The 15,000-nt window shown below is 42.2% G+C and overlaps 1 protein-coding gene across 1 annotated transcript in view; it reads right to left on the reverse strand.

Annotated features, from left to right (window-relative positions):
* Positions 1-5,366: 5,366 nt before the first annotated feature.
* The window catches only part of LOC138854055 (cell adhesion molecule Dscam2-like), a 440,761-nt gene continuing 431,127 nt past the window's right edge, over positions 5,367-15,000 (reverse strand). Inside the window, exon 4 of the mRNA XM_070094791.1 lies at positions 5,367-5,587. Within this exon, the coding sequence (XP_069950892.1) occupies positions 5,367-5,587 (221 nt within the window). The remainder of the gene's footprint in view (positions 5,588-15,000) is intronic.

Below are 15,000 nucleotides of genomic sequence, written 5' to 3' on the forward strand. Positions count from 1 at the left end.
GAAATCCAAATATTCTTCCTTGAAGCCTTTTTATCCACTTCTCCGAGGCTATGGGTCCCACAATTTACACCAGAGGTGGACCCCATCCTATATATATATATATATATATATATATATATATATATATATATATATATATATATATATATATATATATATATATATATATATATATATATATATATATATGGCAAGATGAGCGTTGCTATTTAAGCCAAGATCGCAAGTTCTGTCTATTCGGCACGACATATATATATATATATATATATATATATATATATATATATATATATATATATATATATATATATATATATATATATATATATATATATATATTATATATAGATATTATATATCTAGTGAGTCATGAGTTTTTATATATTACCATTATTAAAATTACAGTGACATATTATTTGTTAAAACTGTAGCAAGCTCCTGCAGCTTAGTCTATGCTACCTGGAGGTTACCTGGAGGTTATTCCGGGGATTAACGCCCCCGCGGCCCGGTCCACGACCAGGCCTCCCGATGGATCAGGGCCTGATCAACTAGGCTGTTACTGCTGGCCGCACGCAGTCCGACGTACGAGCCACAGCCCGGGTGATCCGGCACCGACTTTAGGTATCTGTCCAGCTCTCTCTTGAAGGCAGCCAGGGGTTTATTGGCAATTCCCCTAATGCTTGATGGGAGGCTGTTGAACAGTTTTGGGCCCCGGACACTTATGGTGTTTTCTCTTAGTGTACCAATGGCGCCCCTACTTTTTACTGGCGGCATTTTGCATCGCCTGCCCAGTCTTTTACTTTCGTAGGGAGTGATTTCTGTGTGCAGATTTGGGACCATTCCTTCCAAGATTTTCCAAGTGTAGATTATGATATATCTCTCCCTCCTGCGTTCCAACGAGTACAAGTCAAGTGCTTCCAAGCGTTCCCAGTAGTTAAGGTGCTTGACAGAACTTATACGTGCAGTAAAGGATCTCTGTACACTCTCTAGATCTGCGATTTCACCTGCTTTGTATGGAGATGTTAATGTTCAGCAGTATTCCAGCCTAGAGAGAACAAGTGATTTGAAAAGGATCATCATGGGCTTGGCATCTCTCATTTTGAAAGTTCTCATTATCCATCCTATCATTTTCTTTGCACGTGCGATCGTGGCACTGTTGTGATCCTTGAAAGTGAGATCCTCAGACATTACTACTCCCAGGTCCCTTACATTATTTTTCCGCTCTATTGTGTGGCCGGAGTCAGTAGTATACTCTGTTCTAGTTATTATCTCCTCCAGTTTTCCATAACGGAGTAGTTGGAATTTGTCCTCATTGAACATCATATTGTTTACCGTTGCCCACTGGAAAACTTTGTTTATATCTTCTTGGAGGTTAACCGCGTCCTCAGCAGATGACAGCCTCATGCAGATCCTAGTATCATCCGCAAAGGATGATACGGTGCTGTGGTGTATATCTCTGTTTATGTCTGATATGAGGATAAGGAATAAGATGGGGGCGAGTACTGTGCCTTGTGGAACAGAGCTCTTCACTATGGCAGCCTCCGATTTAACTCTGTTGACCACTACTCTTTGTGTTCGATTTGTTAGGAAGTTGAAGATCCATCTCCCCACTTTCCCAGTTATTCCTTTAGCACGTATTTTATGGGCTATTACGCCATGATCGCATTTGTCAAATGCTTTTGCAAAGTCTGTGTATATTACATCTGCATTCTGATTTTCTTCCAGTGCATCCAAGGCCATGTCATAGTGATCCAGTAGTTGTGAGAGGCAGGAGCGACCTGCCCTGAACCCATGTTGCTCTGGATTGTGCAGATTTTGGGAATCCAGGTGATTTGCAATCCTGCTTCTTAGCACTCTTTCAAAGATTTTTATGATGTGGGACGTCAGAGCTATTGGTCTATAGTTCTTAGCTAATGCTTTGCTGTCACCTTTATGGAGTGGGACTATATCCGTTGTTTTAAGTGACTGTGGAATTTCACCCATGTCCAAGCTCCTCCTCCATAGTGTACTTAGGGCACGCGAGAGGGGTTTCTTGCAGTTCTTAATGAAAACAGAGTTCCACGAGTCTGGGCCCGGGGCTGAGTGCATAGGCATGTTGTCAATGACTTTTTCGAAATCTATCGGAGTTAGGGTAATGTCGGAAATCTGGCATACATTTATGGAGTTTTGAGGCTCATTCATGAAGAAATCATTTGGGTCGTCGATCCTCAGACCGATTAGTGGTTCACTAAACACAGAGTCGTACTGGGATTTCAATATTTCACTCATTTCCTTGTTGTCGTCTGTGTAAGTCCCATCCTGTCTGAGTAAGGGCCCGATACTAGATGTGGTATTTGCCTTGTTTTTGGCATATGAAAAGAAATATTTTGAATTTCTTTCAATTTCACTAATAGCTTTAAGCTCCTCCTGCCTCTCCTGGTTCCTGTAAGAGTCATTTAGCTTAAGTTCGATAGTTTCCACTTCCCTGGTCAGCGCCTCCTTTCGTGTATCAGATATTCTAGCACTCCTGAGGAGCTCAGTGACTCTTCGTCGTCTTCTGTAGAGGGAGCGTCTTTTTCTCTCCAGTTTACTCCTGCTCTTCTTCTTTCTTAGGGGAATATGCCTAGAACATGCTTCGGCTACCAGGAAGTTGATCCTTTCAAGGCACTGGTTTGGATCCATGTCATTTAAGACATCTTCCCAACATGTTTCGTTTAGGACATGGTTTACCTGGTCCCAGTTGATGTTCTTGTTGTTGAAATTGTATTTTGTGAAGACACCTTCACAGGTACATGCATTCTGCTGTTCAGGACCCCTATGCATGTACGTCTGGACTTCGATTAGATTGTGATCGGAATTAGTTGTTTTTGATATTCTTATGTCTCTTATCAGGTCCTCATTATTTGTGAAGATAAGGTCAAGTGTGTTTTCTAGTCTTGTTGGCTCCACTATCTGCTGGCTTAAGGTGTGTTTTTCGCAGAGACTTAGTAGCTCATGTGTGTGTGACCTTTCATCTGCGCTACCTCCGGGGATTGTTTCAGCTATAACATTATTTGCTACATTCTTCCATTTTGTATGCCTTAGGTTGAAATCACCAAGCAGTAAGATGTTTGGGGATGGAGCTGGAAGGTTTTCCAAACAGTAATCGATTTTCAGTAGCTGTTCCTTGAACTGTTGGGAGGTTGCATCTGGTGGCTTGTATACAACCACAATGACTAGGTTTTGGTTCTCGATCTTTATTGATAGAACTTCAACTACCTCATTTGTGGTGTTCAGCAACTCCGTGCAGATAAGGGACTCTTTGACATACAGGCCAACCCACCCTTGTTGCCTGTTTTATCTGTCGCATCTAAAAAGGTTGTAACCACTTATCCATATTTCACTGTCAAAGTGATCTTTTGTGTGAGTCTCTGTGAAGGCTGCAAACATTGCATTAGACTCCACTAGAAGTCCACTGATAAAAGGTATTTTGTTGTTGGTGGATGGCTTAAGGCCCTGTATATTAGCAAATATGAACGAGGTTGTATTCTGTGTTTGTTGGGGGGATTTTGTTATTGGCATCAGTAGTTGTAATTCTGGAGGGCCATGGGTGGCCACTGGCTGCGCCTCCAGTCCAACAAGGCTCCAAGGTGGTGGACTATTTTTGTTATTTCCTTCCATTTTCTTTTTTCGTTTCCTGCCACTAAAAAATCACCTGGAGTTGGGTTGTCGTAGCTACTATTGTTTGTCTTGTGGGGTCTGTGCCTCCTGGTCCCTTTTAGATGGTATGCAGGGCACTCGATGTTGTAACACTGCTTCTGGAGGACCGAGGAGTTGCACATTTTTGGGTGTATTATAAATGTTATATATGGATGTATCATAGCAATGCAGGATAGATTATTATTATAATAAAAAAAGTGCTAAACCACAAGGGTTATACAGCCCATGCAGGATAAATAATAAGTATTTTCATTTAAAAAAAATCATTCACGCTATTCTTTACAGTATCAGCCCTTCTAGTACGTAACTTACTAAAATATTTTCTGATTACCCAAAATAGCAGTGCATGTCAGGATAATAAGCACAGATACACGGATTTACTGTGACGCATCAAATTTTGAATACTTTACTTTCGTCTTAAAAAATACACCTACTCTTGTTTCAGTGATGGTTTAATTGAATTTATCATAATTCAGAACATGTGCACTAACGCTAGAAATATCTACTTTTATCATATGAACTTAATAGCTGCCAAATATGACGATTTTAGCTTCGTTGGTAAGGAGAATTATGACCGTGCAGATTTATGATGGTAAGAATACATTTAATGTATTTTCGATGATATTTTAAAGCCTTTCTCATCTCTTAAATATTTGTATATACACCAAGAAGACCTCTGAATTTCATGTAATTAGGGAAATATGATAAAATATTTGGTCAAGTATCCCGACGTCTGCCATCTTCGAGAATCATGCATTGTTAAAGCCCAAGACAGAACAGAGAGATACAAAGAGACCAGAATTTTTTTGAAAAGATGAGCTAGGTAATGTGTTCAAGATAATACGCGTATTTAATAAAATCGTAGGCTGCTCTTGGAATAAAGGTAAGCTATCAATACCCGTCTGAAGAACTTCCAATCTGAGTAAAATTGAGGTACTTCCAGTTTGAGGAAAATTGGGGTAGACGGTAATTTAATAGTAGGGAAATTTCAGGAAAATTTTAGTGTACACTAAACCTTACTCGGTATATTGCATGTAGGTTTTGAATTAAACTTTATATTGAATAACATAAGGTCGACCATTTCCTTAATTTTCTTTATTATACTTTTCATTCACTAAAAATCAAACGATAATCCCAACCAGATTTTGACATAATACCTGATGTGTACCATCCATTAAATTCCGTTATTGTGTACAATGCAAAGTTATACTGTGTCCATACTAGACAAGAGGCATCGCATTAACACGCATTATTTGTCTCTCCCTGGTTTTAATATGGTCGTGAAGACAGTCTTGTTCTCATAATGATGCTGTTAATGGCACTCTCAAGGTGGGTCGCATGGAGAAGCCCACATGATACACTCTGTGTGTCAGTGGGCTGTGGTCGACGCCCACAGAGAGAGTCTGTAGATAATGCTCCCAAGTACATGATGACGTTGATGATCACAAACAAGAACAGACTGTGGATGCCACGCACAAGAGCTGGCTGTGGATGTCTTCCACAAGAAGAGGGTGTGGATGAAGCCTACAAACAAGAAGAGCGTATGCATGACGTCCACAAACAAGACGAGGGCGTGGATGACGTCTACAAACAAGAAGAGTGTGTGCATGACGTTCACAAACAAGAAAAGGGCGTGAATGACGCCTACAAACACAGGGTGTGAATGATATTCCGAGAAAAATTGTGAGTCACGTACATAAGAATCCGTAGATGACTCCCACAATAATAGAGGGTAGAAGGTACTTACCACCGTGGGCTGAGGGGTAGATATGATAGGCGTGGTCTCTGACCCAGGCGGTGACAGAGACCAGATCACGCACGAAGGAAGGAACCACACATCGAAGTACGGCAGTGTTGCCTCGAATAACGTACTCGTCGTACACCCGTACCTCGAACTCTTGAACCACCACTGTAGGAGAGAAAGATGTTACTTCACAACCACCTCTAGGAGAGAGAGAGAGAGAGAGAGAGAGAGAGAGAGAGAGAGAGAGAGAGAGAGAGAGAGAGAGAGAGAGAGAGAGAGAGAGAGAGAGAGAGAGGGAGAGAGAAAAGATAAAGTGTTGCAATTTCTACAATATTAATCATCCTTTAATTTATAATATTATTAAATGCGTAAGATAAACTATAATAATACATTACTCATCATAATAATCTTAAGTACTAGGGCTTCATGTTCAGTATTATCCTCTTCTTGTAACAGCCTTAGTGATACACCATTACAGAAAATAACACTCAACCAGCAGCTCCAAGCTTCAGTTTATAACGAGAATAATAAAACAAGAGTAACAAGGCCATTAAGTCACCGTGAACGGCGTCAGGAAACTAACCTTACACACTTTTCACCGAAGTAAATCATCTTTGCAAGACTCATTTTACTAATACAATAAGTAGCCGAACATTTCCATCAAATTCACGACAAAAGTAGTTTTTGAAGCTAAATCAAATTAGTATAAACAGCTGTGTTACATTCATTACTATACAGCTGCAAAGAAAAAGCTTCCATGGGATAACCAAGTAGCTCTTAAAACACAATTATCCGCTCCATCACCCATCTATAACTGGAGTTAGAAAACACATCATCCGGCGACAAGACTGAAAATACTCAACTCACCATTACTACACCATCTACTGCTACTAATATTTCTACTAGTACTTTCACATCTGCTATTAATTCTTTCACTATTACTGCTACATCTACTGCTTCTAATGTTACTACATCTACTGCTTCTAATGTTACTACATCTACTGCTTCTAATGTTACTACATCTACTGCTTCTAATGTTAGTACATCTACTGCTTCTAATGTTACTACATCTACTGCTTCTAATGTTACTACATCTACTGCTTCTAATGTTACTACAACTACTGCTTCTAATGTTACTACAACTACTGCTTCTAATGTTACTACAACTACTGCTTCTAATGTTACTACAACTACTGCTTCTAATGTTACTACATCTACTGCTTCTAATGCTACTACATCTCCTGCTTCAAATGTTACTACATCTACTGCTACTACGTCTACTTCTCCTAATGCTGCTACAACTGCTGCGACTTGTAATTCCATTATTACTGCTACTACTACTACTACTATTACAATTACTAGAACTACTACTACAATTACTACTACGACTATTACTACTACTACTACTACTGCTTCAACAATGCTCAAGCTCCCGGACACACTCATTCTCTGTCTACATGTATTAGCTTTCATGTTCTTATAGGCTCCACTAAGCTCCATTAAGCTCCACTAAGCTCCTCTAAGCTCCACTAAGCTACACTAAGCTCCATTAAGCTCCACTAAGCTCCACTAAGCTCCATTAAGCTCCACTAAGCTCCACTAAGCTCCACTAGAGCGAAATACAACAACAAAAAATAAAATGTTTTGAGGTGTTCACAATCGTCACAATGTGATTTATGGTTTATCAGAAGTTTCGTTTTAACGTGAAAATAAATACTTTCCTGGTTGTCAGAAGTTGAGTTTGGTTATTTAAATATATACAGCAGAGCATTATTCTCCAGTAGTACAGTGATACCTTCCCCTTCTCCAGTGGTACAATGATACTCTCCCGTCCTCCAGTGGTACAATGATACTCTCCCGTCCTCCAGTGGCACAATGATACTCTCCCCTCCTCCAGTGATATAATGATACTCTGCCCTTCATCAGAGGCACAATGATACTCTCACCTCCTCCAGTGGTACAATGATACTCTGCCCTTCATCAGAGGCACAATGATACTCTCACCTCCTCCAGTGATATAATGATACTCTGCCCTTCATCAGAGGCACAATGATACTCTCACCTCCTCCAGTGGTACAATGATACTCTGCCCTTCATCAGAGGCACAATGATACTCTCACCTCCTCCAGTGGTACAATAATACTCTGCCCTTCATCAGAGGCACAATGATACTCTCACCTCCTCCAGTGGTACAATGATACTCTGCCCTTCATCAGAGGCACAATGATACTCTCCGGTCCTCCAGTGGCACAATGATACTCTGCCCTTCATCAGAGGCACAATGATACTCTCACCTCCTCCAGTGGTACAATAATACTCTGCCCTTCATCAGAGGCACAATGATACTCTCACCTCCTCCAGTGGTACAATGATACTCTGCCCTTCATCAGAGGCACAATGATACTCTCACCTCCTCCAGTGGTACAATGATACTCTGCCCTTCATCAGAGGCACAATGATACTCTCACCTCCTCCAGTGGTACAATGATACTCTGCCCTTCATCAGAGGCAAAATGATACTCTCACCCCCTCCGGTGGTACAATGATACTCTGCCCTCCTCCACTGGTACAATGATGCTCTCTCCTTCTACAGTGGCACAATGATGCTCTCCCCTTCTGTAGTGGTACAATGATATTCTACCCATCTCCAGTGGTACAATGAAAATCTGTCGTCCTCCTGTGGTACAATGATACTCTTACCTCCTCCAGTGACACAATAATCTTCTGCCCTCTTCTTGTGGTGCAATGATGCTCTGCCCTCCTCCAGTGGCAAAATGATACTCTCCCCTCCTTCAATGGAACAATGATGATCTCCCCGAATCCAGTGGTACAATGATACTCTCCCCTCCTCCAGTGGCAGAATGATACTCTCCCCTCTTCCAGTGGCAGAATGATACTCTCCTTTCCTCCAGTGATACAATAAAACTCTACCCTTCTCCAATGGTACAATGACACTCTCCCCTCCTCCAGTGGCACAATGATGCTCTCCTCTTCTATAGTGGTACAATGATGCTCTCCCCGCCTCCAGTGGTACAATGATACTCTCCCCTCCTCCAGTAGTACAATGATACTCTGCCCTCCTTATGTGGAACAATGATACTCTCCCCGTCTCCAGTGGTACAATGATACTCTGCACTCCTCCAGTGGTATAATGATATTCTCCCCTCCTCCAGTGATGCAATGATACTGTGCCCTCCACCAGTGGCACAACTATACTCTGCCCTCCTCCAGTGGCACAATGATACTCCGAACTCCTCCAGTGGTACAATGATACTCTCCTCTTCTATAGTGGTACAGTGATACTCTCCCCTCCTCCAGTGGTACAATGATACTCAGTCCTCCTCCAGTGGTACAGGGATATTCTACCCTCCTCCATTCATAAATTGATACTCTGCCATCATCCTGAGGCACAATGATACTCTGAACTCCTCCAGTTGTACAATGATACTCTCCCCTCCTCCAGTGGTACAATGATACTCTGCCCTCCTCCAGTGGCACAATGGTACCCTACTCTCCTCCAGTGGCACAATCATGCTCTCCACTTCTATAGTGGTACAATGATACTCTCCCCTCCTCCAGTGGTACAACAATACTCTACCCTCCTCCAGTGGTACAATGATACTCTGCCCTCCTACAGTGGCACAATGATACTCTCCCCTCCTCCAATGGCAAAATGAAACTCTATCCTCCTCCAGTTGTACAATGATGCTCTCCCCTTCTCCAGTGGTACAACGACACACTCCCCTCCTACAGTGGCACAATGATACTCTCCCCTCTTCTAGTGGCACAATGATACTCTGCCCGTCTCCAGTGGTACAATGACACTCTGCACTCCTCCAGTGGTATAATGATATTCTCCAGTGATACAATGATATTGTGCCCTCCTTCAGTGGCACAATGATGCTCTGAACTCCTCCAGTGGTATAATAATGCTCTCCTCCTCTATAGTGGTACAGTGATACTCTCCCCTCCTCCAGTGGTACAATGATACTCTGCCTTCCTCCAGTGGTACAGCGATATTCTATCCTCCTCCAGTGATACAATGATACTCTGCCACCATACTGAGGCACAATGATACTCTGAACTCCTCCAGTGGTTCAATAATGCTCTCCTCTTCTATAGTGGAACAGTGATACTCTCCCCTCCTCCAGTGATACAATGATACGGTGCCCTCCTCCAGTGGCACAACTATACTCTTCCCTCCTTCAGTGGCACAATGATACTCTGAACTCCTCCAGTGGTACAATAATGCTCTCCTCTTCTATAGCGGTACAGTGATACTCTCCCCTCCTCCAGTGGTACAATGATACTCTCCCCTCCTCCAGTGGTACAATGATACTCTCCTCTCCTTCAGTGGTACAATGATACTCTTCCCTCCTCCAGTGGTACAATGATACTCTCCTCTCCTCCAGTGGTACAATGATACTCTCCTCTCCTCCAGTGGTACAATGATACTCTCCTCTCCTCTAGTGGTACAATGATACTCTCCTCTCCTCCAGTGGTACAATGATACTCTCCCCTCCTCCAGTGGTACAATGATACTCTCCTCTCCTCCAGTGGTACAATGATACTCTCCCCTCCTCCAGTGGCACAATGATACTCTCCTCTCCTCCAGTGGTACAATGATACTCTCCTCTCCTCAAGTGGTACAATGATACTCTCCCCTCCTCCAGTGATACAATGATACTCTTCTCTCCTCCAGTGGTACAATGATACTCTCCTCTCCTCCAGTGGTACAATGATACTCCAAGTGGTACAATGATACTCTCCCCTCCTCCAGTGGTACAACAATACTCTACCCTCCTCCAGTGGTACAATGATACTCTGCTCTCCTCCAGTGGTACAATGATACTCTCCTCTCCTCCAGTGGTACAATGATACTCTCCTCTCCTCCAGTGGTACAATGATACTCTCCTCTCCTCCAGTGGTACAATGATACTCTCCTCTCCTCCAGTGGTACAATGATACTCTCCTCTCCTCCAGTGGTACAATGATACTCTCCTCTCCTCCAGTGGTACAATGATACTCTCCTCTCCTCCAGTGGTACAATGATACTCTCCTCTCCTCCAGTGGCACAATGATACTCTCCTCTCCTCCAGTGGTACAATGATACTCTCCTCTCCTCCAGTGGTACAATGATACTCTCCTCTCCTCCAGTGGTACAATGATACTCTCCTCTCCTCCAGTGGTACAATGATACTCTCCCCTCCTCCAGTGATACAATGATACTCTTCTCTCCTCCAGTGGTACAATGATACTCTCCTCTCCTCCAGTGGTACAATGATACTCTCCTCTCCTCCAGTGGTACAATGATACTCTCCTCTCCTCCAGTGGCACAATGATACTCTCCTCTCCTCCAGTGGCACAATGATACTCTCCTCTCCTCCAGTGGTACAATGATACTCTTCTCTCCTCCAGTGGTACAATGATACTCTCCCCTCCTCCAGTGGTACAATGATATTCTCCCCTCCTCCAGTGGTACAATGATACTCTCCTCTCCACCGTGTTATCTATATCCACTAAGCTTGAGTTTGGGCCTCAAGCTGTGTGATTTTTTTTTTTTTTTTTTTGGTATATTTTCTCATGGCATTAACTAAGCATTCTTTGCCTTTGTTAAAAACATTCATTGTGTATTCGTCTGTCAATTAATTAATTCTTTGAGAAAAAATAATTAATTGCTAAACATGACTAATGTGAATACGATTATCATCAACATAAATTACATTCCTGTTGGAAATACACTTTCCATTAGTGAAGGGAGTAATGTTATGGATTTTAACCAAAAACATTTTTTTTTTTCATTTTACATGTTAACGATGTTGTTTTTTTGTTGTTGTTGCTGCTGCTGTTGCTACTGTTTCTACTGATACTGGCAATGTTACCGCTGTATATTCTGCTGTTGCTAGTATGGCTACTATTGCTGTTTTTGTAGCTGTTGCTGCTATCGCTGATGATGATACAACGCTTCTGGTGCTCCTGGTATTTCTGCTACCGCAGCTGTTTCATCAGCTGCTGTCACTGGTACTTGTGCTAATATTCCTGCTGTTTCTGATACTGCTGATGCCGTTTCTGCTGATGTTGCTGCTAACGATACTGTACAATTGCTTCTGCTACTGCTGCTGCTGCTGGTGGTACTGCTACCACTGCAACTGTTGCTTGAGTTGATGCTGTTGCTGCTCATTATCTGAGAGTTTTTCTCTGCTACTGTTACTGCAGCTTTTGATGCTGCTGCAGTTGTTTCTTCTGCTGTTAAACTTGTGCTATTGTTGATGATTCTTTCTTATTATTGCTGTAGTTATTGCCGTTGCTACTGTTGCTATTTCTCCTGCTGCTCCTGTTGATTTTGCTACTGATGCTGCAGATGCTTGTGCCACTGATGCTGTTACTGGTGTTGCTGTTGCTACTGTTTCTACTGCAGATATTATTACTTTGTTAGTGCTACTGCAGCTCCTATCAATATTCCAATTTGCTAGTGTTGTTTCTTGCTATTGTTGCAGCTGGTGGTGGCACATGCGCTCTCACACGATGATCACGTCGCTATGTAGGTATGTGTGGAAAAGATATTTGTTGCAGCAGCATAAAACTTACAAACGTAAAAGAACAAAAGCACATAGAAACACATATACATAAGGCAACATAAGCAAGTAAATAAGACCGAAAACATGCAAACATATAAACATACATCGTCCTAAAAAAAAAGAACGAAAACACATACATATGAAAAGCACACAAAGGAACACATATATGGAAACCTACACACAAAAAAAAAAAACACATAGAAACAAACACTCATGAAATCACAAGGAAACTAAATAATTTATATTCTGCGTAAGATTTTTCCACGTGTTAATGAGAAGGTTCTACAAAAACTAGACTCCTCTAGAATTCCTCTTGATCTCATGGACTCAAGAAATTCCTATCAGAAAAGAATATACCGTATTGGCATAAAGCCTCGTCCTCTGACTACTCTATATTCGTGAAGGAAGGGATGAGTTTTTGTCTTTCGGTGATGTATGAGTCATCGTACATTCCGCCGCCGACTGAGTATTTGTCTTCACTATCCAAGCTCTGCTCACTGGGTTTTAGTCATAACTTCCCTGGCCTTTCAGAAAAGCGTGATCACCCACCATGTTGTTTACACACTAGCATAAAAATCCACTGGTCCTCAATCACTCCCACCCCAGTACCCGCCAGTACCCTACAATACCACTCGTCACTCTTCATCCCGACATCTGACTCTTCATAGATGTCCTCCTCAGTGACTCTTTACGAAGCCTTATTTCATCCTTGTAACATCCTTGTAACTAACAATGGATGAAACTGAGGAGTACAGAGGTCTCCGCAAGCCAAGGATGTCTAAGCGATGAAGGAGGAAAGCGAGACATGTCGGCTATGCAACGGAGACAAGAGTACCTGGCTTAGTCCACAAACACAGCTACAGCTGCTCGATGTTTAGGCACCTGGACTCTTTCTCTAGAAAAACACAACCATCAGTCCCTCACAGAGAGCAGTGATCCCACCGCTTCAGGCTTCACGTCAGCAAATAACCTCAATGAAACAATCAAATTAATATCTGTCAGTACTCGTCCACATATCCCTAAAACAGCTCACTCTCAGGCAGCTGCCACTCTAATTGACATTTTGAAAACGTTAATGATTCCCCAATAGCCACCAGAGAATGGTGCAGCCTCCTCCTGTTCGGTAATTCTTGTCTGGCTGTTCCGTCAGCGCAAAACAATAAATGAATTACCTAAAGATGAAAATCTTATCCTCCACCATTATGCACCCACCCCTAACAACGACAGTGATCCTCACGATGTATAAAGCTGCTATGTCCTTCCCTCCAGGATCTTTGTTAAGTTTCAGGGGAATAAGGCCACAACAAATACTCAACCCAGCAGTTAGAAATGTTACAAAGCATTTCCTGCCTGAACTCACAAGATTTGCCAACGTCTGCCTCTCCGGTGCGGCTCCGCAGATTGTTAGGCCTCATGAACTAAAAAAAAATAGGTTAGTGGAGTCCGGCCTATCACTGTTGACAACTCCCTACATCGCCTTGTCGCCTGGGCAGCAGTGAGAAAAGTTAGCCATGATGCAGCTATCATGCTGAGACCAAGGCAGCTGAGGTTTAGGATCCAGCAAGATTGCAAAGCCGCAGCCCATCCAGTATGTGCATCCACCGCTTAACTCATTTGTGTGTGTGTGTGTGTGTGTGTGTGTGTGTGTGTGTGTGTGTATGTGTGTTGCGTGTGTGTGTGTGTATGTGTGTGTGTTGTGTGTGTGTGTGAATGTGTGTGTGTGTGTTTGTGTGTGTGTGTGTGTACTCACCTAGTTGTACTCACCTAGTTGAGGTTGCGGGGGTCGAGTCCGAGCTCCTGGCCCCGCCTCTTCACTGGTCGCTACTAGGTCACTCTATGTATGGATCCTGCCTCCACTACATCGCTTCACAAACTATTCCACTTCCTGACTACTCTGTGGCTGAAGAAATACTTCCTAACATCCCTGTGATTCATCTGTGTCTTCAGCTTCCAACTGTGTCCCCTTGTTACTGTGTCCAATCTCTGGAACATCCTGTCTTTGTCCACCTTGTCAATTTCTCTCAGTATGTGTCAGTATGTGTCAGTATGTGTCAGTATGTGTCAGTTAGTGTGTGTGTGTGTGTGTGTGTGTGTGTGTGTGTGTGTGTGTGTGTGTGTGTGTGTGTGTGTGTGTGTGTGTGTGTGTCAGATAATAATGATCCTGCACAAAACAAGTCGCTTTCTAAATATTTATCTTCAACATACGAGTTAGTTTTGAACTTTACCAACCACGGTGTTGTAACTTTCATTGTTTTACCTGTAACACTCACCTTGTTGGTGCTTTGAACCTAGGTGTTCTGACACACCTAAGATCTCTCAACATAGGTGTTGTAACACATCTTGTTAGTGACACTCCTTATTAGTGCTCTGAATATGTTCTAGTGACACATCAAGTCACTTCTCAGTGAGACATCTTGTTAGTTCTGTGTTCGTGACTTAGTGAGACATCTTGTTAGTTCTGGGTTCATGACTTAGTGAGACATATTGTTAGTTCTGTGTTTATGACTTTGTGAGACATCTTGTTAGTTCTGTGTTCATGACTTTGTGAGACATATTGTTAGTTCTGTGTTTATGACTTAGTGAGACATATTGTTAATTCTGTGTTCATGACTTTGTGAGACATCTTGTTAGTTCTGTGTTTATGACTTAGTGAGACATATTGTTAGTTCTGTGTTCATGACTTTGTGAGACATATTGTTAGTTCTGTGTTTATGACTTAGTGAGACATATTGTTAATTCTGTGTTCATGACTTTGTGAGACATCTTGTTAGTTCTGTGTTTATGACTTAGTGAGACATATTGTTAGTTCTGTGTTCATGACTTTGTGAGACATCTTGTTAGTTCTGTGTTCATGACTTTGTGAGACATATTGTTAGTTCTGTGTTCATGACTTTGTGAGACATCTTGTTAGTTCTGTGTTCATGACTTTGTGAGACATCTTGTTAGTTCTGTGTTCATGACTTTGTGAGACATCTTGTTAGTTCTGTGTTCATGACTTTG

This window comes from Cherax quadricarinatus, chromosome 48, assembly GCF_038502225.1.
Source record: "Cherax quadricarinatus isolate ZL_2023a chromosome 48, ASM3850222v1, whole genome shotgun sequence".
In the NCBI taxonomy this organism is placed as follows: domain Eukaryota; kingdom Metazoa; phylum Arthropoda; class Malacostraca; order Decapoda; family Parastacidae; genus Cherax; species Cherax quadricarinatus.